This window comes from Ursus maritimus, unplaced genomic scaffold (assembly GCF_017311325.1).
Source record: "Ursus maritimus isolate PB19 unplaced genomic scaffold, ASM1731132v1 scaffold_9, whole genome shotgun sequence".
Taxonomy (NCBI): Eukaryota; Metazoa; Chordata; class Mammalia; order Carnivora; family Ursidae; genus Ursus; species Ursus maritimus.
The window spans coordinates 80156458-80182549 of NW_024427107.1; the positions used below are offsets into that span (position 1 = coordinate 80156458).

A 26092-nucleotide genomic window follows, 5' to 3' on the forward strand; every position below is an offset into this window, starting at 1 on the left:
GACTGAGCCGCTCAGGTGCCCCCGGGGCTGCCCTTGTGAAAGGCCGTTCTAGCTTTTACGTCCTCCTTTTGGGTCGTCAAACAGCAGTTTCCTTTCTCTGAATGTTTTCATCCTCCAACTTTAGAACTTTTTTCACAGTGGTGTTCTGGATAGAATTTGTCTCCTAACCCTTCTCCACAACCCCCAAACCGTGCCAGGGCTCTTGTTAGGAGGCTGCCGAGAGGGTGGCCCTTTCCGAGGCTGAGTAGGGCAAGAATGGCCGGGTCAGGAGAACTGAAGACATGACATTTGTATAAAAGGACCCGTGCCGGCTAAAATGAGGACTGTGGGGCCCATAGTAGTCTGCTTCTATGGGTGTTTCCTTTAAATTATAAAAGCAATAAATTATTTTAAAAATACCAACATAAGAGGGGCACCTGGCTGGCTTAGTTGGTGGAGTGTGCGAATCTTGATCTCAAGGTCGTGAGTTCAAGCCCCATGTTGGGCGTAGAGCTTACTTAAAATAAAGTAAACTAAAAATAGATAAAAATATATTTAAAAGTATCAACATGAGAAAATAGGGGAAGTTTAAACAAGTCAAAAAACCCCATTAATTATAAAAGGAAATATTAGTATATATTAATGCATATTAATATATAATCATTTTAAAATTAAGAAATCAATCTATACCATTCAGAGAATAAAAAGGCCACAGAGTGGGAGGAGATAGCGGTGATACATGTAACTACAAATGACTCATCTCCAAAATATATAAAGAACTTCAATAAATCAATGACATATTCCCTTCACTTGCTAACCGTGTGGCCTCAGTGAGTTACCCAGTTCTCTGAGCCTTGGTTTCCCACGTATGAAATGGGGATGATGTTGCTCAGAGGCGGCACAGGACTGTCAGAATTACATTGACTTTATATCTCACACACTTAGGAATAATGCTTAGCACAGATTATGCAGATAGAAAACAAAGTCAGACCCCCCCCCCTTTAAAAAAAAATATTTGTCAGAGAGAGAGAGCACAAGCAGGGGGAAAAGCAGAGGTGGGGGGAGAAGCAGGCTCCCGCTGAGCAGGGAGCCCGATGCGGGACTCGATCCCAGGACCCCGGGATAATGACCGGAGCTGAAGGCAGACGCTTCACGAACTGAGCCAAAAAACATTGAATGTAAATGGATGATTTGGATGTGATATGGATTACATCTCAATAAAGTTATTTTTCTAAAGATTTTATTTATTTATTTGACAGACAGAGAGAGAATACAAGCAGGGGGAGCAACAGAGGGAGAGAGAGAAGCAGGCTCCCCGCTGAGCAGGGAGCCTGATGTGGGGCTCGATCTCAGGACCTCAGGATCCTGACCTGAGCCAAAGGCAGACGGTTCACCGACTGAGCCACCCAGGCGCCCCCCCATGGCATTCCTGCCAAAGATAGATAACCTGAACCTAATCGTGCGGCAACCAGACAAATACAAGTTGAGCAACATGCTCCGAAAGAGCTGGCCAGTGTTCTGCAGGTGTCAAGGGCATGAAAGTCAAAGGCTGAAGAGTAGCTCCCAGTTGAAGGAGACTGAAAACTTGTGACAGCACCTTTGCTAAAAGGTCATTATTGGGATAACTGGGGTAACTTGGGAGTCTGACTGAGGTGTCTGGGTCGAAGGTATGTGGAGAATTTTTGTACTGCTCTTGTAACTTTAACTTTGAAATTACTTCCAGTAACTTTAATTTATCTTGGGAATATTTAAGGCTCCCTACCTGGTGATTACTGTAAACGCTTCCTTGAATCAGACAAAGTGAGGGCTTGCCCGTTCACCTCCGGATACCGGTGGGCTCTGGACGCGCACATTTTCGGCTCAGTCAGACCTACCTACCAGATGCGCCAGAGGGCACCGATTACCTACCTTATCCATGATACAACGACTCCGTTTCTTTCTTTTTTTTTTTTTTTAAGATTTTATTTATTTATGTGACAGAGAGACAGCCAGAGAGAGAGGGAACAGAGCAGGGGAGTGGGAGAGGAAGAAGCAGGCTCCTCGCGGAGGAGACCGATGTGGGACTTGAGGCAGACGCTTAACGACTGCGCTACCCAGGCGCCCCAACGGCTCCGTTTCTTGAGAAATTTTCAACCTTGGACAGGATCTGTGCATCAGAGCATGTGGTTTCCTTGGAGAGGTGGGCGTTTCCTTGGACTTGTCGACCCTCTTCCTCGGTTTCAGGCAAGTGGAGTGGGCTTCACACAAGGTTAGGTTGGGACCGAGGCAACGAAGTGCCCACGGGTCTCACCTGGGGGCAAATCCCGGCTCTTGGACCTTATTACCCGCTGACTTCAGCCCTCTCAGTGGCTCTCCCGGGCATCACTGTCCCTGCAGGCTTTGTTCTAGCCCTTAGAGTGAAATAAAAATAGTACCAATCTACTAAGGGGCTTAGAACCAATGTGGAGGTACATAATATAATCCATGAGGCAAGGAATAGACGAGGGGAAAATCTTGTACCAGAAAAGGTCTCAAATCAATGATCTCAGCCTTTACCTTTAAGAAACTAGAAAGAGAACAGCACATTAAACCCAGAATAAGCAGAAGAAAGGAAATAGTAAGGTCAACGTGGACATTCATTTAATCAAAAACGAAAATAGAGAAAATATATGAATCCAACATGATTCCTTAGTAAGATCAATAAAATGGACAAATCTCTGGCAAGAATGACAGAAATCGCAAATCGTCAGCATGAGGGATGAGAAGCGTCACGACCACAGGTGCTACGGCCGTTAAAAGGAGAAGGGACTATTACCAACTTCATGCCAATGAATTTCACACTTCAGATGAATGAACCAGTTCCTTGGAAAACACAAGCTACCAAAAAGTCACTCAGGAAGAAAGTGGCAACCTGAATAGCTATGTGCCTATTAAAGGATCTGTGGCAGAAAAATCTTTCTTTTTTTTTTTTTTAAAGATTTTATTTATTTGACAGAGATAGAGACAGCCAGTGAGAGAGGGAACACAAGCAGGGGGAGTGGGAGAGGAAGAAGCAGGCTCATAGCAGAGGAGCCTGACGTGGGGCTCGATCCCAGAACGCCGGGATCACGCCCTGAGCCGAAGGCAGACGCTTAACCGCTGTGCCACCCAGGCGCCCCCGAAAAATCTTTCTAGAAAGAAAATTTCAGGTGTGGAGGGCTTCACTGGGTAGTTGTACCAACCACTTAGGGAAGAAATGCCAGTTTCACAAACTCTTCCAGAAAATCGAAGAAGGAACACTTGCCCAGTCCTTCTGAGGCCAGTGCTACTCTGATAAGAAAATCAAGGCTTTATATGAAAACTACAGACCAGGATGCAAAAATTCTAAGCAAAATTTTGCCAGACTGAACACAACCTATGCAAATATACTATCATGACCGAATGGAGATTGTGCTGGAAACACGGGCTGGTCTAACATTTTTAAAGTAATTGATCTTGTGGCTCTTGCCGCGACGGGAGAGATCTGCCCGCCCACCAGGGGCTGGCCGGGCCGGGGGCCGGTGACACCCCGGGGATTCCCGGCTTCTGTCCGCGCGCCTCCTCCCCCCGCGGCCCCTCCTCCCCCCCAGGCCTAGGGCTGGGAGCCGGGCACCCGGACCACAATGCCCCGGGCCTGGGCGTGGTCCCGCCTCCGCACGCCGACCCCGCCCCGCACGCAGAGCCGGCAGCCTCTCATTGGTGGTTACAGCTGCCGCTCCCCTGATGGGCGGGTTCTCGGCCCGTCTGGCGGCGTGGGTGATCGGGAAGCACCGGCAGGCATGGGGGAGGCCAAGACTGGCACGGGCGCGTCGGCTGATGGGCTAGTTCCCGCAGGGTCGCCGATGCCGGAGGCCGGCCTGGAGACGGAGGTGGCGAAGCTGTTGCCCTTCCTGGAGCCCGGGGCGCGGGCCGACCTGCAGGCGAAGGCGGTGCGGCACGTGCTGGCGCTGACCGGCTCTGGGCCCGGTCGGACGCTGCTGGCCGGCCAGGCGGCGCTGCTGCGGGCGCTGGTCGACCTGGCGGCGGCCCCGGCCCCGGCCCCGGCCCGCGACGCCGCTCATGCGCTCGTCAACCTGGCTGCCGAGCCCGGCCTGCACGAGCCGCTACTGGAGGCCGAGCCGGCGCTGCTTGCCCGCCTGCTGGGCCGCGCGTTGGACCCAGAGTGGCCCTGGGCCGAGGAGGCGGCCGCCGTGCTGGCCAACCTCAGCCGGGAGCCGGCGCCGTGTGCCGCGCTGATGGCGGCACTGGCGACCGAGGAGCCGGGGGAGTCAGGCCTGGAGCGGCTGGTGCGCGCGCTGTGCACCCCAGACTACAACGCCCGGGCGCCCCTGCATTACCTGGGGCCAGTGCTCTCCAACCTCAGCCAGCGTCCCGCGGCGCGGACTTTCCTGTTGGACCCCGAGAGGTGAAGCCCGGGGCGCTCGCGGGGAGGGGGTGGAAGTGAACAGGGATGGCACTGAGTGGTCCCTCCCTTCAGGTGCGTGGTCCAGCGGCTGCTGCCCCTTACCCAATTCGCAGACTCCTCGGTGCGCAGGGGCGGGGTGGTGGGGACTCTCCGAAACTGCTGCTTCGAGCATAGTGAGTGCTGATGGGGGTGGGGGTGTTGCGGTTGAGGGGGGCTGGGTCAAAGAGACCACTTTGGGGCCCACCCCTCCAGACTGGCTCCCATTTCTGTTTTCCCCTCAGGACACCACGAGTGGTTGCTTGGGCCCCAGGTGGACATTCTCCCCTTCTTGCTGCTGCCCCTGGCTGGGCCTGAGGACTTCTCTGAGGAGGAGATGGAGCGTGAGTGGCTTGGGTGGGGAACCTCAGGGTTGGCTGGGCAGGAGGGAAGGCCGCTGGGGGGCAGGCAAATGCACAGATTAGGACCCCTTCTGAAACCTTCCAGTTAGGAGATGGGGAGCACAGATGGGGCTTCCGAAGGCAGGGTCTGGCCCAGCTACCCAGTGCAGGCACCCAGTAACTCCCGCATACACCTCTAGGGCTGCCTGTTGACCTACAGTATCTGCCGCCAGACAAGCAGCGAGAGCCTGATGCCGATATCCGCAAGATGCTCATCGAGGCCATTATGCTGGTGAGCGGGGGTCCTGCTATGCTGATGCCACCCCACGACATACCCACGCATGCACGAGTATACTGATATCTGCATAACCTTCGCCCTCTTCCAGCTAACAGCCACAGCACCTGGTCGGCAGCAGGTGAGGAACCAGGGAGCCTACCTGATCCTGCGTGAGCTGCACAGCTGGGAGCCAGAGCCCGATGTGCAGGTGACTTGTGAGAAACTCATTCAGGTGGGTGCAGGGTTTGTGGGGAAGGGGGGTGGCCATCTTTGGTGTATCAGCCAGCTGCTCACCTGCCTCCCTGCTGGCAGGTGCTCATTGGGGATGAGCCCGAGCCGGGCATGGAAAACCTGCTGGAGGTACAGGTGCCTGAGGATGTGGAGAGGCAGCTGCAGCAGCTGGACCAGCAGGAGCAGCACACCCGGGAGCAGCCAGAGGAGCTGGCCCCAGAGCCACAAGCAGAGGGGGCTACACCCACCTGAGGCCCTGGCAACCCACCACCAGCTCCAGGCCCAGCTTTACCAGCCCATCACTCCAGGCCTTCCAGACCAGGCCTTCCTGCAGCCACCTGCAGGCCTCTGGGTCTCCTTGCTCAGAGGTTGTTCCCTGCTGAAAAGCACAGCTACACTTATGCTCAGGGCGAGGTGTCTAGGGTGAATGCCCAATAAACCTGGGAGGGTCAGGGTGCCTCCTCATGCCCTGTGCTTCGAGCAGCTCAGGTTGCTGAGACCGGCACTGGTCAGCCAGAGCTAGTCACTCTCTGTGACTCTCAGATACCTCCAGGAAGATGGTCGATGGGGCTGGATAGATAACCAGTACGAGCCTGAGCAGCCCCCAAGGGCACTAGAGACCTGAGCATCCATGGGCATCCAGGTGCAAGCAGTGCCCTTTGCTGCCAGTCCCACCCTGAGTCTTCCATTCTGGGGTCCTCAGCTTGCCCTGCCTGAGATCCAGCCTTGAAGGACTGACCTCTTGCGACTTTCACCAGCCTCAGCCTGTCCTGGGATCTCTAGGGTTGCGGCCCCCTGGTTTGTCCTTAGAGCACTTGCTGGGTACTGTCTCTCTTTATCCTCTCCACCGTCCTGCTTGACCTGTGCTCCAGCACTGCCCTTAGCCCCTGGCTGGTTTCTCCCACCCGGGACTGATGTGATGTGCTTGCCGGCCCCACTAACTAGACTCTATCCTTGGTCAGCTTCCTTGAGTTTCAGAGCCCCTTGCCTAACACATAGACAGTCTTCCTGACGTACCTGCAGCCTTGCTCTTCGCCAGACCTTTTCCCTTACCACACTTTGCCCCCTTGGAGCCCCCTAAGGGCCCAAGAAACTTGCTCTCCCGCAGCTTCTTGTGTGGGCCCTTTTGTTCTGCAGCTGCTAAGCCGAGCCTGATAGGCTGTCTGCGTGGCTCTCCCTGAACTGTGGTCCCTTCCTGGTGCCATCTTGTGCACAGGACTCCCGAGTGCTGGCCTTCCCAGGCCCTTTGCACTCTGGCACTGGAGTAGAACCTGATGCCCTGAGAGTTACCACACCCTCACTCCACACGTCCTCAGTCCTGTCACTGTCTCCAAAGCTGGAGGTCCACTCCCGTTCCCCCCATCAAGGCTGGGTGCTTCATGGAAATGAGGTATCTTCTTCCTCTGTGGTACCCTCTGTATTTTTCTTCTCCCAATTAAAGCTCTGGTATGGAGGCATGTGGACTCGTGTTCTCCCTGGATGGGGAATGCTACTGGGTTCCCCGTGGCTGGCTGCCCCTTCCTGCACTGAGACGGCAGCATGCCCTTCGTAAAATAAATGCTTTATCTGGCCTCACCTAGGCTTACCCATCCTCAGATGCCCAGGCAGTGCCCAGGCGCGGTCCTGGTGGCAACCGTGGAGCTCAGTGATAGTGGCTACCTGGAGGCGCCCACCCTAGACTGGCTGCCGCCATGCTCTGGAGCCCCAGCTGGGCAGATCCTGCACCTCTTCTTGGGACTGCCTCTGGGGGCTCAGGCATTGGGCCAGAAGCACTCCCACGGTGAGTTCCCCCGTGCTGGGGGCGCCGAAGCTGCAGGAGAGGCCTTGGAGGCTCTGAGTCTCTGCCCGGCTCCGAGTGGTCAAGGGTTGTCGGCAGCTGGGACATAGCTGGCTTCTCTGCAACCGACACCCGTGGGGGATCGGGAGGGGCACTGAGGGGCAACGACCTGCCCACCCTGCTGGGGGCCTCACCCCACCTGGCGACAAGCTGAGCATGGTGCAGAAGAGAGCGTGCGCGGTGGGCAGCATCCAGCAGTGGGCGGCCACCTGCTGCAGGTCCACGCATGCACGCAGGCGTAGCTGTAGAAAGCCCCGGATCAGGTCCTGGCACTCTGTGGGCAAGGGCTCACAGCTATGGCCTCCCACTGCCCACCATCTTGCCCATCACTCTCAGCAATGCTGGCAGTTTGGAGGAGTCATCCCACTCAGTCACCCAAGTGCCTGGCGGGAGTCCATGCTTCACCAATCATGAGATTGAGGCACAGAGAGGGAAGGTAGCATGCCCCGGGCCGGTGCAGAGCTCAGGGCCCACCGGGACCACTGCCTTTCCACACGGGGAGTCTGAGTCTGGGCCTCCCCCAGCCCCGCTGCCCTCTCACCGCTTTGCTGCAGTCTACCAGACTGGGTTGGGAGTGGGGTGCCAGGTCAGCCTCCCATGCCGCTGCCACTCCCCTCACAGCGCAGGATGACCCTTCTCTGGACCCAGGTCTCGCTCTCTCTCTTTTTAAGATTTTATTTATTAGAGAGAGAACATGAGCGGGAGGAGGGGCAGAGGGAGAAACAGACTCCTTGCTGATCAAGGAGCTGGACTCGGGAGCTCCATCCCAGGACCCCGGGATCATGACCTGAGCAGAAGGCAGACGCTTAACCAACCGAGCCGCCCAGGCACTCTTGGACCCAGGTCTTTCTTGCTGCCCCACTTTCCAGGCCCATGCTGGGACTTGGGAGGGACATGGGGTATTCTCACTCACCTGGGGACATGCCTGGCCTGAAGGTGGGGCCGTGGCGCATCAGGTGCAGCATGCGGTGGGGCTGGTGCTCCTTGAAGGGCAGCTTCCTGGTCACCATGGCAGAAAGGATGATGCCCCTGGGGGCACAGGCGCCTCAGGGCATGCCCTCTCTCTTGCCCTCCCATGGGTTCTGCATATGCTGGGGTGCCTGGGGGGGCCACTCACAGGCTCTACCGGTCGGCCTGCTCCCCATTGTACTTCTTGCTCATGAGGATCTCGGGGGCTGTGTAGGCCACAGAGCTGCAGAAGGTGCTCAGCGGCAAGTTCCTGAGGCCCGACCGGTTGCCGAAGCCAAAGTCTGCCAGGGGGATGCGGGGGGGCGCAGGCAGGCAGTAGCCCACAGAAGGAGCAGGATGGGAAGGGACAGTGGGCTCAGGTGTGGAGTGTGTGGGTGTCTGCAAGCACAGGTGGAGGCAAGTGTGGGGTTGGGCCTCCTGGGAGGGTTGCAGGTCAAGCCAGGTTGGGGTCAGAATTCTGAAGCAGGCAGGGAGCCTGGGAGGCTCAGTTGGCTGAGTGGCCTACTCTTGGTTTCTGCTCGGGTCATGGTCTTAGGGTCCTGGGATTGAGCTCCGCGCTCAGCAGGGAGCCTGCTTCAGGATTCTCCCTCTCCCTCTGCCTCTCCTCTCTCTCTCTCAAATAAATAAATGAGTCTTTAAAGCAATAAAAAATAAAGAAAAAGTCTGAAGCAGGCAAGGGTAGTGGCTGGGGTCCTGGCTGAGACAATAGTTGAATATAGATGGGCCTCCTGAAGAAGTTGAAGGCTCAGGTCATGAGTCAGGGTAGTCTAGGGAAGTGGGTGGGGGCTGGGCCACAGGCTCACCAGTCAGCTTTAGGAGGCCTTGGTCATCCAGCAGGATATTCTCACACTTTAGGTCCCTGCATGGGGAAGGGGAAGTGGTGCTGGTCCTGGGCTCAGGTGGGCCTCTTGATGCAGGTGGCGTGCAGGCAGGGCGGCCCCCTCACCGGTGCACGATGCCAGAGCTGTGGCAGTGGGCCACGGCACTGACCAGCTGCCAGAACACCCTGCGGGCCTCCTCCTCGTCCAGCCCTGGGCGGCCGCGGTGGTCCAACACTGCGTTGATGTGTTCCAGTAGGTCACTACGGGCTGCCAACTCCAGCACCAAGTAGGACCGCTGGCTATTCTGGTAGGTCTCATGGAGTTGCACCTGCCGGGCGCCCCCCTGCTATCACCCAAGGAGGGGCTGTCCAGTGCATTGGATCAGGGCCTCAGGGTGGGGCTGGGCCCCAGTAAGGGTCCCTGGTGGGAAAGGGGGTGGCGCTGGGCAGCAGGGGATGGGCAGGTTGGGCATGGGCTGTTTCAGGGTTTCTGCCTACCACATTCAGGTGCTTGTAGGTAGCATTAAGTGATGATATCTCACAGGGCAGGAATTTTTGGGAGAACTCCACAGGGGCCTCAGAAGTGGAGATGATCTTGATAGCCACCTGCAGGGGTGGAGGGTGGCCCTTGTGTGCAGACCACAGCCCCTGAAGGGGGACATGGACAGGCCCCATGTCCTCTGTGCACATTGCTGAACTTGACTGGGGTGAGGCTGGGAAACAGCATCCTTGGGGGTCTCTACTGACCTTTCCCTTCCTTCCTGGCCCTGATATGCTCAAGGGGTTCTGGAACTAGGAGTGGCCGGCTTGCAGGTCCTTGGGAGGATACCAGACCAGGAGGGAGCCAGAATAGCAGGGAGGTGCCTCAATGGGGTCAGGACAGGGACCACCGGGACTGGGCTGAAGGGCGGCCCACAGAGCCTGCTGTCTGCCACCCATGGGGAGGAGATGGGTCTGGCTCACCATGGCATGGTGCTTGCCCCGCAGGTCAGAGGCCAGCTTGGGGTTGTGCTGCATGCACTCATGTGTGGTATAGGCCAGGTAGACTTTGGAGAAGGCCCCAGAGCCAATCTTCCTGGAAGAGAGCAGGTAGCCATTGTCCCTGCATTCGCACACCTGCTCCGTGAAGTTTTGCTGGTCCAGCTTTCGCCTGGCACTGCCCTTCATGGAGGGCAGGGTGCCACGGGAGGCAGCAGGGTGGCCCAGCTCACTGCAGGGCTTTGGGTAGGAGGAGCAGGGGGCAGGGCTGAGGCCTGATTTGTGTCAGAAGGGCTAGGGCAACAGGGCTGGAGGAGGCTGCTGGGACCTGTGCCCCTTGAGGCTGCACCCAAATTTCTGAAGTCTTTCTGGGACTGGGGCAGAGGCAAGGCAAGGGAGTGACCAGGGCTGAGAGCTTGGGGTGGGAAGCTAACACAGCCGTGGACTGGTGTGGGTCAAGGCAGGCTCTGGGAGAGCAGGGGCAGATTCCAGAACGGAGCGTTCTAGAGCTGTCCTTGCATTGTGCCCTCAAAGGGGAGTGTTCTTCTGTCCCCCAGGGCCTGCCTTCCCTGAGAATATCTTGCTGGAACTAGCACCGTCTTGCATGGGGTCCACTCTTTGTGGGGTGAGAATCCCCAAGTCAGGGTGAGGCCTTCTGTAGCCACAAAAGACCTTTAAAGAAGCTTGTGGGAGGGTGAGCGAGAGAAGATGAGCAGGGTTTCTAAGGATATAAGGAAGGGGAAAGGAAACTCAGATTGTGCTGGCAACTGTTGGAGCTGAGCCCCTCGTCCTTTTCGAGGGCAGCAAGGTGGCAGCCAGGTGTGCTGCAAGAGAGGCTGAGCCAGAAGAAAGGCATGGGGGTGGGCGCTCCCTGACCCCTCCGCTGTGGCCTAGAAGCTTCTGCCTAGGCCAAGGTCCACTGCAGGAGGCCTTGCCCCCAGCGCTCTCCTTAGACTGATGACACATTCCCAAGGCAAGCAAGGGTCCCCAGTCTGGGCTCTAGGAGAGGGAAGCCAATGTGGCCCCTCCGTTCTTCTGGTCTCCAGAGCCTTCTGTGAGCACTGTTGCCAGAGGGGGTAGCAGCTAACGTTAATGAGCACCTGCTGTGTGGCCGGCACCTGTTAAGGAGTCCCAGGAGCTGCCAATGGCCACCTCGCCTAGTCCCTGCCTCCTGTCTACAGACCCTGCCTGACACACCCATCCCATAGCAGGTGTTCACATCCAGGACCTCAAACTGGAGCGCAGCGAAGTCACACCTGTTTTACAGATGACGGTTTGGGCAACTGATGTCCAAATACGTGGTCTCTCTGCCATGAGCTAGATGGTGCAGTGGCTGTGGGCCGCCATCCTGCAGGTGTCCCTCCATCCTGGAGGCTTGCTGATTGTCTGTGGACTTGAGTCATTCTCCCTGGAGACCCGCAGGCCATGGTGTGCCTGCCGCCGTGAAGGCCTGGGGATGGTCTGGTAGGACAGACGCGTCTTCTTATCCCTGTTGGATGAGAAATGTGAATGGGCTGCTTTAGAGCAAGGCTTGTGTTTGATATGCCCTTGCTCACCCACTGCCCTTGTTTGTCAAACTGCCCGGGACATAGAAAATATGGACAGACTGTGTTCATTGCTGATCTGCAGGTTAGAGAAGAGAAACCTCTGGATTTCAAGCAGAGGGGTTGTATTCAGGTGTTAGGGGCTAGAGCAGCAAAAGGGAAAATTGTGTGGCTCTGGCCAGAGGTGTTTCTGCCTCCCAGCTCCTGCTGTGGAGCCTGGGAACCGTGCTGGGTGTCCCCTTCCTAGCTCCCACCAGTGCCAGAACAGAACTGGGAGCCAGTGAGAATCGTGCGGAGGCAGGCAGGACCCAGAACGGTCACCAGCTCTGTCCACCCTCCCTTTGCAAAGTCTTTTGTGCCCTCCTTCACTGCACTCGCAGTCATCCATCCATTCCATGAGATGTACTGAGCACCCATCACGTGCTGGGCTTGGTGCTGAGCACTTGGGAGCAAATCACGGACACGGGCCTTTCTCTCCCAGAGCTTACAATTATAGATGGGAGCTTGGCATCAGTAATGTAATAAGGCAAAATGACAGCTGTGATGTTTGCTGGGGCAGTTTGTGCCCTTGGGGAATGAAGTCTGGCTGAGGCTGGGGAGGGGGGAGAGCCAGGGGGCCATGTTGGGCGCTGGCCAAGTCCGGAGGCCGGGTTTGGGCAGGGAAGTGAATCCTCCAGATGGGAGCTTCGAAAAGGCCTGTCTCTTGCCCTAGCAACTTCTACATGCTGCGTGAGGGGCTTGGGGGGTGGTTGTGGCTCTTCCCGATGGACCAGGCCCCATCTGCAGGGCATCTCTGTCCCTTTTGGGCTTCTGTCCCTTTTGGGCTCCATCCCTGCAACAGAAACGGGCTGAACCCCTTCTCTCTTGGTAAAAGGAATGTCCCTCCCCTCACTGTTCAGCTGCCATCCTGCCCCAGTGTGTATCCCGGGGCCCCACGTTGCACCCTCACACCATCACCCACAGCTTTCTGCAGACCCAACCTGCGGCAAGATGAAGACACTTGCGAGGCCCTGGGTACAGTGCTGCGGACCGCTTCCTTCCCAGATCGCCCTTCTCACTTCCGGAGCTGCTGCGACGCCACTCCCTTTTCTTGGTCGGCAAACATGCCCAGAGGGTTTCAGCCTCCGCGGCCGTGCGGGTGCCAGTGTCCCTGTGCAGAACGCAGCTCCTCTCCCAGCTTCTTCCCTGAGTCCGATCGCACCTCCTTCAGTCCCCGTCCCCCAGCGGCGTCACTTCACAGCGCTTCGCGGGTCTTAGTGTTCGCTTATTACCTGCCCCTCTTTCCAGAGCCCAGGCTCCCGAAGGCACACACCAGTTCATCCCCATTGTTGGCCAACTGAATGTGTCTCTGTTCGCGGAGGGGCCGGCGGCCCCAGGGTCTCTGGATGTTTTTTGGGTGTTCAGTGTGTGCGTTCTTGTGTGAGAGATGATAAGGCATGATAGTACCCGCCTGTGTCCAGGTGAAGCCCACCTGGCGTGTGTACCTGGACACGTGTGTTTGCAAGGGGACTGGCTTTGTGCACAATGGCGCGCCGAGCCCGCGTCCCCGATGCGTTCCCCGGTGTGTGGAGCAATGTCTGCGCGCCCGAATCTTCGAGGTGTAAGTGTCCGAGGCTGACAAGAACAGAGCGGCGGAGGGGGCCAGGTTCCGCGCGGAGGAAGCGGGAAGTGCACGCCCCGCGCCTGCGCAGTGACCGGGTGCAGCGTTTGCGGCCAGCCGGGAGGCCGCGCTCGAGCCCAACTGTCGGGAGCGGCAGTCTCTGGAAGGCCGGGGGCGGGACCGAACGCGAGGCGGAGTTTGCGCACTCGCGCTTGCTGGGGCTCGGTGGGCTCGGTGGAGAGAGGGAGGGAGTGGGACGCGCCTCCGGCCAATGAGCGCAGAGATCGTGTGGGGGCGGGGCCGGGCTGCCGCGCGCCGGGCCGCGGTTGGCGGAGGGGGCGGGGGCGGGCTTGGCGTGCGGCTCCGCCCACTCCGGGCCAGGCCTGGGTGGGAGGGCGGTGCCCGGGCCGCGGCGGCAGCTCCTCAGGTAAGCCGGGCCCCGGGGCTCGGCCTCGCTCGCTCGGAGAGGCGCCCCTCGGGGGAACCTGGGCCGGAGAGTCTGGGGTCGCCCCGTCGGCCGGGGCCGCCTGGGAAGCCGAGTCGGGAGGCGCCTCCCCAAGGTCAGCGGGCGAGCGCGAGGAGGGTCCCGGGCGTCGCGGGGCCGAGCCCGCCCCCTGGCCGGAGCTCAGGTGCGTCCTGCGCCGCCGAGGAGCCGGGCGTGCGGCGTCACGGCCCGGAAGAGGCCCGGAGCTGGCCGCTCCCCTTCTTCTCCACGCCGGCGAGGGGTGCCGGGGCCTGGGAGCGCGCAGCGGGCACGCCGGCTGTCCTCTAGGGGCGTGAGCCCCGAGGGGATCCTTCCCGTTTCCTCTCTGACATTGAAGGAGGCGGGCCGTAGCAGGGAGTAGTTTGTCCAAAAGTCGCGGGGATTATTGGTCCTAGAGGATAGGTCGTGAAGCTGGCAGGGCCGTAGCAGTCAAGGTGAGAGCTAGGTGGTGCTGGGCCGGGGCCGGGCCGCAGCCCCCCGGGCTCCGAGGCCCGCGTGCCGGGGTTCCGGGTTTCCTGCAGCACCAGCCAGCACAGAGGCAGTGCAGCGTTAGGGCCCGACGAGAGGGCTCTGTGGTAGCCGGCAGTGCCGAACTACACACTTGCGGACCTTCCGCTCTGCCAGCTCGTGGAGGTGGGCGCGGGGCGGGCCTGCTCGAGTGCGGGGAAGTGAGTCAGAGGTGTGGGGTGGGGGCAATGGGTCTGGCGGGGGGAACCAGAGGACCAGCCTTGCCTGGGGATGTAAGCTGGACTGGCTGTCTGGTGGGGTGGAAGCTGGCTCCGAGGGGACAATCTTGGAGGCAGGGACCACTTTGGAAAGGGATGGTGGTCGGGGTGGAGAAGAAGAGGGTCAGTGAGTCCACCATAGGGTGTGGGGAGGGAGATGGAGGAACAGGAAGGGATTTCTGACCCAGATAGCTGAGGGCATGATGACACAGGAAAAGAGGCAGGTGAGTTGGGGGCCAGGGAGAGGTCAGGGGTGAAGCTGGTGAGTTGAGTATTAGAGCTGTTGGGTTTGAGTGGTCCAGATGGAGATACCCAGCAGGCACTGGGCCCCAGGAGACCCATGTGGGAATTGTCAGGCATGGGACACCCCAGCAGTGGCTTGATTGTGATGCAGCTACATCTCACGCCTATAGTCCTGGCACCCAAGGGGTCTGGGGATGCTGCTGTCAGCAGGGTCTTTATTTCCAGGCCTCAGGCTGTTGTGATTCAAGTGAGCAAGTGTCTCTGGTCTGTCTGAGGTATCAGAGTGGAGTGACCTGAGTTGAGTTCCCTTGGTTACCTTGAAACCAATATGTGGGCTGCCGTGGCTTGTTTGGATCTTCATCTTGCTGTTTCTCACTCCCCAGGGCTGTTTGCTGCCTGCTGAGGGACGTCAGTGGATCAGAGGTGGAACCTGTGGGGCTCATGCTTGCTTTTGCATTCACCGCTAGTCCATGTGCTTGGAAGCAGGTGTCTGCACTTAGCTTGCAGACCCAGGGTTCACTGAGGCCCCAGGAAGCAGTCAGGTCGTGGCTAGTATGTGATCAGCAGCTCCAGATCTCGTGAGCCTCTTCAGTGAGCTGAACTATTTGATCTCCTTGAGGTAGGTCCAAGAAAGCTCCTGTGGCTCTTGTGGGCTCCTGGCCAGTGCTCAGGGAATACTGGCTGCTGGAGTAATGAGGAATGTGATTTCTTTGCTGAGCTGAAGGACCACCTGGCTTTGGGGGTTTGCATGAGAACCCGGGACACAGCTCGGCATGGCTTATGTTGAGAAATAGTGTTCCCAAGGGACTGTGCGTAGTGAGCTGTAGAACTGCCTTTCCCAGGTCATCAGCTCAGGTTCTTGTTGGTAACTCTGGAAGTTGATTCTTCTCTGGCTCCTGTGCTAAAAGGGGAAGTCCTGGGGCCCTGCTGCAGGGAAGGGTCATTCCCATGACTCCACATGGTGGCCTGGCCCTCAGACAGGCTCATGGCTTCCTCTGGGCAGTGGTGTCCATGGCTTCCTTGCCTCCCATGCCTCCTTCTGACCCACTTTGGGCTTGGTGCAATTGGCCCAGCACCTCTGTTATCCTCTGTCATGTCATGTGGCAGCCATAATACATGTGGGCATCCTTCAAGCCGAGGGCTTGGACTCTGGGCTTAGGTGGTGCCTGGTCGGCTTACTGGTGGAAGGACTGCTTAGTTGAGGTGAATAAGGAGGAAGCTGCTTCTTCACTCAGCGACGACGTGTAGGTTGCAGGGAGGGAAGACCTCCTTAACCCCGCCTTCCTGACCTGTGCTAGTCTGCGTCATAGCCTGGGCGTAGAGTGGAACCTGTGGGAGCCAGTCCTGGGTGAGTCCTGCCCTGTTGTTAACCAGCTAATTAGCAATGGGTTTCTCTCAAGCTTGCTCGGCTATGTGTATTAGAAGAGATGGTGCCTTTAGGGTACTGGCCAGGCAGTCAGTGCTCAGCACACGTTTCCTGCAAGATGCAGGGTGCCTTCCAGGCCCAGACCCATCCTTGTCTCTGCACCCTCTTCTCCTGTGGGGGATTCCTCTTGGTTTGCTATCAGCAGCCTGCTCACAGTTTGTCTGTGTCCATAGAGAGCAGAGTGTGTGCTGCTATATCTCTGTGTGTCCAGCGTCAGCACACAGATAACCTGGCCTGGGGCGAGGGCCGCGGACGGGACCTTACAAAATGGTCTTGTTCAGCTGTGCACTCTTTGCTTTTTCATTGGACGGTCAAGCTCCGCTCTTTCCACTGGAGTTTATATGAGCTCACCTACGAGCACTTTCCCCCATTGATTGTTTTTTAAAGAGTCTAACCAGACCCCTGTGGTATTTGTGAGGGTTTCAAAACGTGGGTGATCCCATCACGGGTGTGACCATTTGGGCTTGCGGCAGGTGCCCCACAGGCTCTGCTGACTGTCCTCACCCATGTGAAAACCGCGGCACTGATGACGTCTGGTGCGAGCAGAGCTTGCTGTGTGCCAGGACTCCCGCCAAGCCTTTGGCTTGTGGCGCAAGTGGAACCTCTCGTTGTGTCTGTTAGCAGTGACTCGTCCTTTGTGTTTGTTGACCTTAGGCTCTGCTGGGTGGGTGAGGTGTGTGAGCACGTAGGGCTGTGTGCATTAGGTGTAAGCATGGATACAGTTTTTCAAATTTATGTATGTTTTTGACTCAGAAACTTAACATTTTTTTTATAGTGAAACTGAACAGTGCTCATTAACATGTCTGGGTTTTTGTGTCTGGCTTAGGACGTCCTTTCCTACGTCAAGAGTATAAAATATTTACCTGTGCTTTCTACTCGTACTTTTACATTTCATCTTTCCATTTAACTCGTACGTGCATCTAGAGTTCATGTTGGGGTAAGGAGAGATGTGGGGAGGCTAGCGTTTTCCCCGAGTTTAACTTGCTGTTTCAACACTATTTATTGACTAATTTGTCTGTATGGTTTAAAACTCTTTCTTGTGTAATACGTTTTCTTCCTTATTGGTGTTCATTTCTGGACTTTTTATATAGTTCCATTGATTTAATATACTTTAACATAATATAGGACAAATCCTCCTCTTCATATACTTTTAAAAATTTACCTCGCTGTCCTTTTTTTTTTCCCCTAAGATTTTATTTATTGATTTGAGTGAGAGAGGAAACACAAGCAGGGGGAGTGGGAGAGGGAGAAGCAGGCTTTGCGCTGAGCAGGGAGCCTGATGTGGGGCTCAATCCAGGACTCTGGGGGTCATGACGTGGGCCAAAGGCAGCTGCTTAATGACTGAGCCACCCCGGCACCCCTCTTTTTCTTTTTTTTAAATGGGCTATTCTTGTACGTTAATTCTTCTATATGAATTTTGGACCATTTCACCAAATACCCTCCAGTGTCCTGATTCATATATTTGTAGATTCAGGAAAATTGAGCTTTACAATATTGAGTCATATGGGAGGATTTTGATTCTATTCCTTCCATGAACAGTTTTTTGTCTTTTTTTTAAGATTTATTTATTTTAGAGAGAGCAAGCAAGCGAGTGGGGGTGGGGGGGCAGAGAGTGAGAATCTTACAGCAAACTCCCAACTGAGCTTGGAGCTTGATCCCACGAGCCATGAGACCATGACCTGAGCCGAAACCAAAGTTTGATACTCAACTGACTGAGCCACCCAGGTGCCCCTGAACAGTTTTGAAAAAGTGCTAGGGGCGCCTGGGTGGCTCAGTCGGTGAAGCGTCTGCCTTTGGCTCAAGTCATGATCCTGGGGTCCTGGGATCGAGCCCCACATCAGGCTCCCTGCTCAGCGGGGAGTCTGCTTCTCCCTCCACCCTCCCCCCTGCTCTTGATCTCCCTCTCTCTCTCATGCTCTTTCTCTCTTTCAAATAAATAAATAAAATCTTTAAAAAAAATGCTGTGCATACTAAGGATAAAAATCAAAACTTTTCCCCTTGCTCGCGGTACACTGAAGAAGGCAGGCAGACTGGATCATACAACTGTTAATATTTTGTACTGATCCCATATTCATCATACGAATAAAGGGTTGTGGGAATACTGGATCACTGCTGGAAGGTTGGGAGTGTCCTGGGTGAGGGAACAGGAATTGGCTGTCGAGGAGTGAGCGGGGGGCCCCGTGGTAGAGAGGCCGGGGCTGGGCGTGCTTGCAGAGGACAGGCAGAAGCAGAGGTGCTGAGAGTCTAACGCGTGGCCTGGGGTTTTCAGGTGCCAGGACACCTAGAATGTAAAGGGGTGAGAAAGAAGTGGTGAAGGGTTCAGGTCTAGGTTGGGACAGCCTACGTTGGAGGTGTTCGGTTCTGTGGGCAGCAGGAGGACTGGTAAGCAGCAGTGTGGTATGCTAGGATCAGTGTTGGCAAAGATCAGCACTCTGAGCATGGAGGAGGCATTGGAAGGGGTGGTGGCCGAGGCAGGATGGCCAAGTGAGCCAGTCATCAGGGATAGGACCCCAGCAGTGTAATAGGGCATCCATTGCTTTGTGTGATGGGCACACGTAGGGGAAGAAGAGCAATGGTGGCGGAGGTGCCGATGTTTGTTACAGTGTGTCTGTGCCTTGGTGCCGTTAGTTTCATTCCCTTAGCAGTGTATTCAAAGAGCAGAAGTTTCCTGGGGCATCTGGGTGGCTCAGTTGTTAAGTGGCTGCCCTCGGCTTAAGCCTCCGAGTCTGGGTTTTGGCTCAGGATCTTGGGATCGAACCGCACGTCTGCTTCCCTTCTCTCTCTCCCTCTGCCCCTCACCTGGCTCATGCTCTGTCTCTTTCTCTATCTAAAATAAATAAATCTCTTTAAAAAAAAAAAAGAGCAGAAGTTTTTTGATGAATTTCAGTTTATCAAGTCTTTTTTTTCCCCCATAGCTTTTGCTTTTGGTATTAGTCATAGAGATATTCTTCTGTTGTTTTTTTTTTCCAGAAATTTTATAGTTTTACGTTTAGATCTGTAAATCATTTTGGGTTTTTGTATGTGGTGTGAAGTGTAGGCTGAAGTTTGTTTTATTGCCTGTATATGTTCAGTACTATTTGTCGAAAAGACGATCCCTTCTCCACTGACTAGACTTTGTACCTTTGTTGAAAATCAATTGGCCATATAAGTCTTGAAGTCAGGGTAGTATAAATCCTCCAATTTTGTTTTGTTTCAGAATTGTTTTGGCTCTTCTTTAAGTCCTTGCATTTCCATATGAGTTGTAGAATTAGTCCATCAGTTTCTACAAAAAGCCTACTGGGATTTTGATTGGAATGCATTTGATCTGTAGATCCATTTGGGAAGAATTGATATTGGGAAGAATTGCACAGTGTATCTCTCCATTTATTTAAGTTTTCTTTAATATCTCTCAGCAGTGTGGGGTGCATGGGTGGCACAGTTGGTTAAGCCTCCGACTCTTGGTTTCCTGTTAGGTTGTGATCTCAGGGTCCTGAGGTGGAGCCCAGTGGCGGGCTCCATGCTCAGTGCAGAATTTGCTTGTCCCCCTCCCTCCCCCTCTGCCCCTTACCCCACTCATGTGTCTGTGCTCTCTCTCTCTCTCTTAAATAAATAACTAAATAACTAAATAAATAAATAAATCTTATCTCTCTCAGCAGTGTTTGATAGGTTTAGTGTATTGTCTAACACATCTTCTGTCAAATTTATTTTTAATTATGTCATATTTTGGGGACTGGGGGAAAATATTTCATATTTTTTTACTCAGAAAATGACATGCATCTCCATTTTTGATTGTTTATTGTTAGCAAATAGAAATACAGTTGATTTTTTTTTAAGATTTTATTTATTTATTTGTCAGAGATGGGGGTGGGGTGGGGTGGGGAGGGAAAACACAAGCAGAGGAAGTGGCAGGCAGAGGGAGAAGCAGGCTCCCCGCTGAGCAAGGAGCCCAATGTGGGACTCAAACCCAGGACCCTGGGATTATGACCTGGCTGAAGGCAGATGCTTAACCAACTGAGCCACTCAGTTGTCCCAGTACAGTTGATTTTTTAATACTGACTTTTCATCCTGTGTTCTTACTAGTGACTTACTGATTCTAGTCCCAGTTTTAGATTCTGAAGGATTTTCTACATAAGCAATCATATTACTACCTGTGAATAAAAAGTTTTACTTCCTTCTTTTAAATTTGAATGCTTTTATTATTTTTTCTTGCCTTATTGCACTGGCTAGACCCTCTACTATAGTGAATAGAAGTGGTGAGAGTAGACATCCTTACCTTGTTCCCTAATTTAAAGGGATAGCATTTAGTCTTTCACCATTAAGAATGATGCTTCTATAGGTTTCCCTTAGTTGCTCTTTATCAGGTTGGGGAAGTCCCTTTTATTCCTGTTTGCTGGTAATTATTATTACAAATGGATGTTGGATTATGACAAATGCTTTTTCTGCATTTATTGACACAATTATATGGGTTTTTTTTTTTCCTTTTTTTTTTGGTCTGTTAATGCGAATTACAATGGCTGTGTTTACAAATACTAAACGGACCTTATATTCATGGGATAAACCCCATTTGGTCATGATGTATTATTCTTTTTACATGTTGTTGTGTATGATTTGATAGAATATTATTAAGAATTTTTTCATTTGTGTCTACAAGAGAAATTGACCTGTGGTGTTCATTGTTTGTAATATCTTAATCTATTCTTGTTATCAGAGTAATGCTGGCCTCATAAAATCACTTGGGAAGTATTCCCTTGTTTTCAGTTTTTTTTGAAGAATTCATGCAGAGTTGGTGTTATTTCTTCCTTAAATGTTTGATAGAATTCCCCAGGAGAACCATCTAGGCCTAGAGCTTTCTCTGTGGGAAGGTTTTTAACTACAAGTTCAATTTCTTAATTAGATATTACGTTATTTAGGTTGTCTATTTCCTCTTGTGTGAGCTTTAGTAGTTTATGTGTTTTAAGGAACTTGTCTATTTTAAGTTTTTTATTAAGGTATAATTGACTTGTTTCTTTTTTTTTAATATTTTGTTTATTTATTTGTCAGAGAGAGAAAGAGCACAAGCAGGGGAGCAGCAGGCAGTGGGAGAGGGAGAAATAGGCTCCCCACTGAGCAAGGAGCCTGATGCGGGGCTCAATCCCAGGACCCTGAGATCATGACCTGAGCCAAAGGCAGACGCTTAACCAACTGAGCCACCCAGGCACCCCTGTTTGTTTGTTTGTTTGTTTAAGTTTATTTATTTAAGTAATCTCTACACCCACCATGGGGCTTGAACTCACGACCCCGAGATCAAGAGTCTCACAGTCCCCTCACTGAGCCAGCCAGGTGACCCTGACTTGTCTATTTCTTTTAAAGTGTTTAGTTTACTTAAAAAAAAGAAAAGTTTGATTTACTGGCATAAAGTTATTCATAATGTATTTTTATTTTCTAATTTATTTCTAATTTCTAATATCTCTAGAATCTATAGTGATGTCACCTCTCATTCTTGATACTGGTAATTTGTGTCTTTTTTTTTTCTGATCTGTCAGGATAGCAGTTATCAAATTTATTGATCTTCTCAAATAACTAGCCTTTGGTATCACTGATTTTTTTTCTGTTTTGTTTTCTATTTCTTTGATATATGTACTGATATTTATTATTTCTTTTTTTTTTTTTGCTTCATTTGAGTGTCTAGTTTCTTTTTTTTTTTAAGACTTTATTATTTGAGAGAGAGAGAGAGAGTGAGTGGGGGGAGGAGCAGAGGGAGAGGGACAAGCAGACTCTGTGCTGAGCACAGAGCCCGATGCAGGGCTTGATCCCATGAGCCTAAGATCGTGACCTGAGCCGAAATCAGGAGTCAGACACTTAACCAGCTGAGCTATCCATGCACACCTGAGTGTCTAGTTTCTTAAGGTGAAAGATCACATCATTCTTCTTTTCTAATATAGACATTTAGTGCTATAAATTTCCCACAAAATTTGGTATATTTTTTCATTTTCATTCACTTCAAATGCTTTCTAATTTTACTTTTGATTTGTTTTTTGCCTCATATATTATTTTGAAGCACATTAAGTAGTTTTTAAAATACTTGGGGATTTCTCAGATAGTTTTCTCTTATTGATTTTTAATTTAATTCCATTGTAGTCAGAGAACATACTTTGTATGACTTGAATTCTTTTAAATTTACTGAGATTTGTTTTACTGCCCAGCATATAGTCAGTCTTGATAAATATTCCATGTGCTTTTCAAAAGAATATATATTCTACTGTTAATGAAAAGATGGTTCTGTAAATTCTCCTTAGGTCAAGTTGGTTGACAGTATTGTTCAGGTCTTCTGTACCCTTACTGATTATCTGTCCAATTGTTTTGCCAATTCTAGAGAAATCTCTACTATAATTTGTGTTTGTCTACTTCTTGCGTTTTCATTAGTTTTGGCTTTGTGTATTTTGAAGTTCTGTTATTAGGCACATAAATGTTCAGGATCGTTATATCTCTGGGGTCTACTTTGTCTAATATGGACATAGTCACTCCAGCTTTCTTATAACTAGTGTCACCCTTGTCTTTTACCATCCTTTTTCTTTAACCTCTTTAATATTAACATATGCAGTCTTTCTTGTGGTTTCTTGAGTATACGATGCAAAGTTATAATAACTGTCTAAATGTCCTTGTCTACTAATCTTTCTGCATCATTTCTGGATTGGTTTGTATTGTTGATTCATCCTCATTGTGGGTTGTATTTTTTTTGCTTTTTTGCATGCCTGGTAATTTTTGATTAGATGCCAGACATTGTAATTTTACCTTGTTGGTGCTGCATGTTTTTTGTGTTCCTATTATTATTCTTTTTTAAAAAAGATTTTTTATTTATTTATTTGACAGAGAGAGAGAGAGTGCACGAGGGAGAGGGAGAAGCAGACTCCCCGCTGAGCAGGGAGCCCGATGCGGGACTCAATCCCAGAACCCTGGGATCATGACCTGAGCTGAAGGTGGATGCCCAACCCACTGAGCCACCCAGGCGCCTCCCTATTATTATTCTTGAACTTGGTGCTGGGATGTAGCTAAGTGATTTAGGAACAACTTGATCTTTTTGGGTTTTACTTTTAGCTTTGTTAGGTGAGACCAGAACAGCATTGAGTTTACAGCTAATTTTACCTTTTTACTGAGGCAAAACCGTTTTGAATGTTCTTCCCAATATTCTGTGAGTTGTAACGTTTGCCCCTCTGGCTGCTGGGAGCAGCCCCATTCTTGGCCTCTTATGAGTTCTGAGGATTGTGTCTGCTAACCTTTTGGGTAGTTCTTTCCCTGGCCTTTGGTAGTTTCTTCTTAAACATGGTGCTTGTATTAATTTTCCTCTGCTGCTGTAATAAATTACTGCAAACTTAGTGGCTTAAATGACATGTATTTATTATCCTAAAGTTCTTGAGGTCATAAGTCTGACATGGATCTTACCAGCCTAAAATCCAGGGGCCAGTAGGGCTCTGCTCTTTTCTGGGCTCTCTGGGGAGAATCGTCTTCCTGTTCTTTCAGGTTGTTGGCAGAATTTGGTTCATTGTGGCTGTAGGAACAAAGTCCCTGTTTGATCACTGGCTGTGAACTAAGGGACACATCTGACTTCTAGAGGCCACCCACATTATATGGTCCAGAGCCTCCTTCCTCTGTCTTTAAAGCCAGCCATGGTGGGTTGAGTCTTTCCCGCACTTGGAATTTCTCCTCCTCCTTCTTCCGTCTCATCTCCTTGACCCCACTGGGAAGGGTTCTCTGCATTTTAGGACTTATACAATTAGGCTGGTCTCACCCATATAATCCCCCCACCACAGGGGCTGCACCCTTAATCCTATCTGCTAAATCCCCGAGCTGTGGAAGGTAACATATCCACAAGTTCTGGGGGTGAGGACATAGTTATCTTTGGGGACATTATTCTGCCACCCAGCACTGACCAGCAAGTCAGCTGAGTGACCAAGAACCCTGTGCAGGTCTCTGGAGTTCTCTCTGGTACTAGAGTCTGCAAACTGGCAGGACCTGGGTCTCCCAAGATACTATTCCCAGTCTGTCTCAACTCAGGTGTATTGCTGAGTCCTCCTGATTTCTGGATGCACCCTCCAGCCTGTTGGCTGGAGTGATCACAGGGCTCCTGTCCTTCATTTCCTGATGTCCATCACCAAGATGGCTGAGAACTACTGCTCCTCTTTAGTTGTTTCGGTCAGGAGAGCAAATCGGTCTGTTACTCCCATCCGGGCTAGGGGCTGATATCTCATGCTTGTTTACTTATTTTTTGTTCCTGTTTGTGTTGGGTGCACATGGCCTTTTGCAGTCTATGAAGAGCGTTCCAAACTTGCTGATTTTGAGTTGGTTTACCCCTTGTTTCTTCCTGGGTGGTGGAGATGGGCAGCTGTGGCTTTTCACAGGGCAAAGCCTCTGGTCCAGGGACAAGTGCTTGCCTTGTAGATTCAGGCCAGGTCTAGGGATTCAGGGTTTAGGTTCTATCTGACGATGTGCTGCCACCTTTAAGAAGTATCTTTGGGCTTTTTCTAGAACCTGCTGCCAGCATACCTCATACCCCACCTGACAGCTGCGACATTTTCAGCCTTTCATTCTTTTGGGGTTTGCGGTTTTTTGCCTTCTTGCTCTGCCACAAATAGAATGTGTGTTTCTCTTTCTTGTTTTCCTTGTTACTTTTAGATGCTTTCCACGAACAAAGGGGAAACACCTTGCTGATGCCAGCATCTTTAAGCCAGTCTTTCCATCTGCTTGCTATCTGCCTGGGATTCCTGGAGATTTCTGGTTTGCTAATTTTATCTTGTTTTCTAGTGCTCTTGTGGATTTATTCTTTTAAAACTTGCATCTTTGGGACACCTGGCTGGCTCAGTCAGAAGAGCATGTGACTTTTTTTTTCTTTTTCTTTTTCTTTTTTTTTTTTACGATTTTTATTTATTTATTTGACAGAGAGTGTGCACACAAGCCGGGAGGAGTTGCAGAGGGAGAGGGAGAAGCAGGCTCCCCACTGAGCAGGGAGCCCAGTGCGGGACTTGGTCCCAGAGCAGGCAGAGGGAGAGAGACACTGGGATCATGACCTGAGCCAAAGGCAGACGTGTAACCGGCTGAGCTACCCAGGCATCCTTGCATGCAGCTCTTGATCTTGGGGTTTTGAGCTTGAGCCCCATGCTGGGTGTAGAGAGATTAGTTAAAAAAAAAAAAAAAAAAAAAAAAAAAAAAAACCTTAAAAAAATAAAATAAAAATTTGCGTCTTTTCTGTCATTTCATTGAGGCTGTGGTGGGATGGGTGCGTGCCTGGGGCCAGTCAGCCTTCCCGAACTAGACTTCTCACTTGTCATTCCGCCGCCACGCAGCCCATGATGTCTCACTTTGCTTCTTTCCTTCCTGCGTGTCCATAGCCAGATGAGTGTCACCTTGCTTGGTTAGGGGCAGGTCATGGCAGCTAGCCTTCATCATCTCTGTCCTTTTATGTCTGAGAGGTAGTCAGGGGAGGGCCCAGGGTGGAAGTGCTCGATGAAGGGGTGGTGGAGATGCCAGCAAACAGAAGACATCCCGTTAGAAAGCTGTTAGCTACCATGCTGAAGGCCTGTGTCCCCTCTGACCTTAAGGACCTTAGGGAGGATGACATAGGTCTGAACTTGGGGCAAGGGGCAGAGGCACTTGCATATTGATGGACTTTATTCTTTGGGTCCATCTGTTGCAAGGGCTTCTTCAAAGTGTGCAGTGTTTGAAAGCTGCACCTCTTTTTTTTTTTTTTAAGATTTATTTATTTGGGGGGGGGGAGAGAATCTCAGGAAGACTCCCCACTGAGCGTGGAGGCTCATGGGAAGCTTGATATCACGACCCTGAGACCATGACCCAAGCTGAAACCAAGCATTGGTCACTCAACCGACTGAGCCCCTCAGGCTCCCCAAAAGCTGCACCTCTCAAATGCCATGGGCTGTTTGGATAGTTGGTTTCTGGTGGCAGGGAACTTGCTAGACGCCCATGCTGCCCATCCAGTCTCCATGAGCCCTGAGGAGGCTCCTTCTGACTGTGCTAGAATTCTCAGGCACGGGAAGCTGGAGCCCGCGGCGATCAAAGCCCTGGTTCTCGGCCCTCGGCGTGGGTTTCCCTGGCCTCACAGACTGTTGGTGAGCTCAGCCTTACGTATGCTCTCTCTTTGCCTAGTGAAGGAAGATGCCGTAGGTGGAGGCAGTGACCACACTTGCCCAGGTCACTGTGTGGGCTGACATCACCCTGGTGGGGCTGCCAGGT

At 52.3% G+C, this 26092-nt stretch overlaps 2 protein-coding genes and 1 long non-coding RNA gene across 6 annotated transcripts in view; 2 read left to right on the forward strand and 1 right to left on the reverse strand.

Annotated features, from left to right (window-relative positions):
* The first annotated feature begins 3632 nt into the window (after positions 1–3632).
* HGH1 (HGH1 homolog) lies at positions 3633–6723 on the forward strand. The gene is made up of 6 exons (XM_040626075.1): positions 3633–4381; positions 4454–4554; positions 4663–4761; positions 4959–5050; positions 5145–5267; positions 5348–6723. Exons 1-6 carry the CDS (start codon positions 3756–3758, stop codon positions 5516–5518), a joined length of 1212 nt encoding a protein of 403 aa, XP_040482009.1. The 5' UTR covers positions 3633–3755; the 3' UTR covers positions 5519–6723.
* A 72-nt stretch (positions 6724–6795) lies between these two features.
* Positions 6796–13051, reverse strand: LOC103656653. 3 transcript variants are annotated; one of them, XR_005833751.1, is made up of 4 exons: positions 12395–13051; positions 11127–11359; positions 9856–9967; positions 6796–9498 (listed from the first exon to the last, which is right to left on the reverse strand). It is a non-coding gene; the product is annotated as an uncharacterized LOC103656653 (long non-coding RNA). The 3 variants fall into 3 exon arrangements; XR_005833752.1 differs by having other exon boundaries at positions 6796–8132; positions 8221–9967; XR_005833750.1 differs by having other exon boundaries at positions 6796–9967.
* Positions 13052–13469: 418 nt separating this feature from the next.
* The window catches only part of MROH1 (maestro heat like repeat family member 1), a 68599-nt gene continuing 55976 nt past the window's right edge, over positions 13470–26092 (forward strand). For both annotated transcript variants that reach the window (XM_040625719.1, XM_040625720.1), the window contains exons 1-2: positions 13470–13643; positions 14850–15085. The gene's annotated coding sequence lies outside the window, so the exon portion shown is untranslated. The remainder of the gene's footprint in view (positions 13644–14849; positions 15086–26092) is intronic.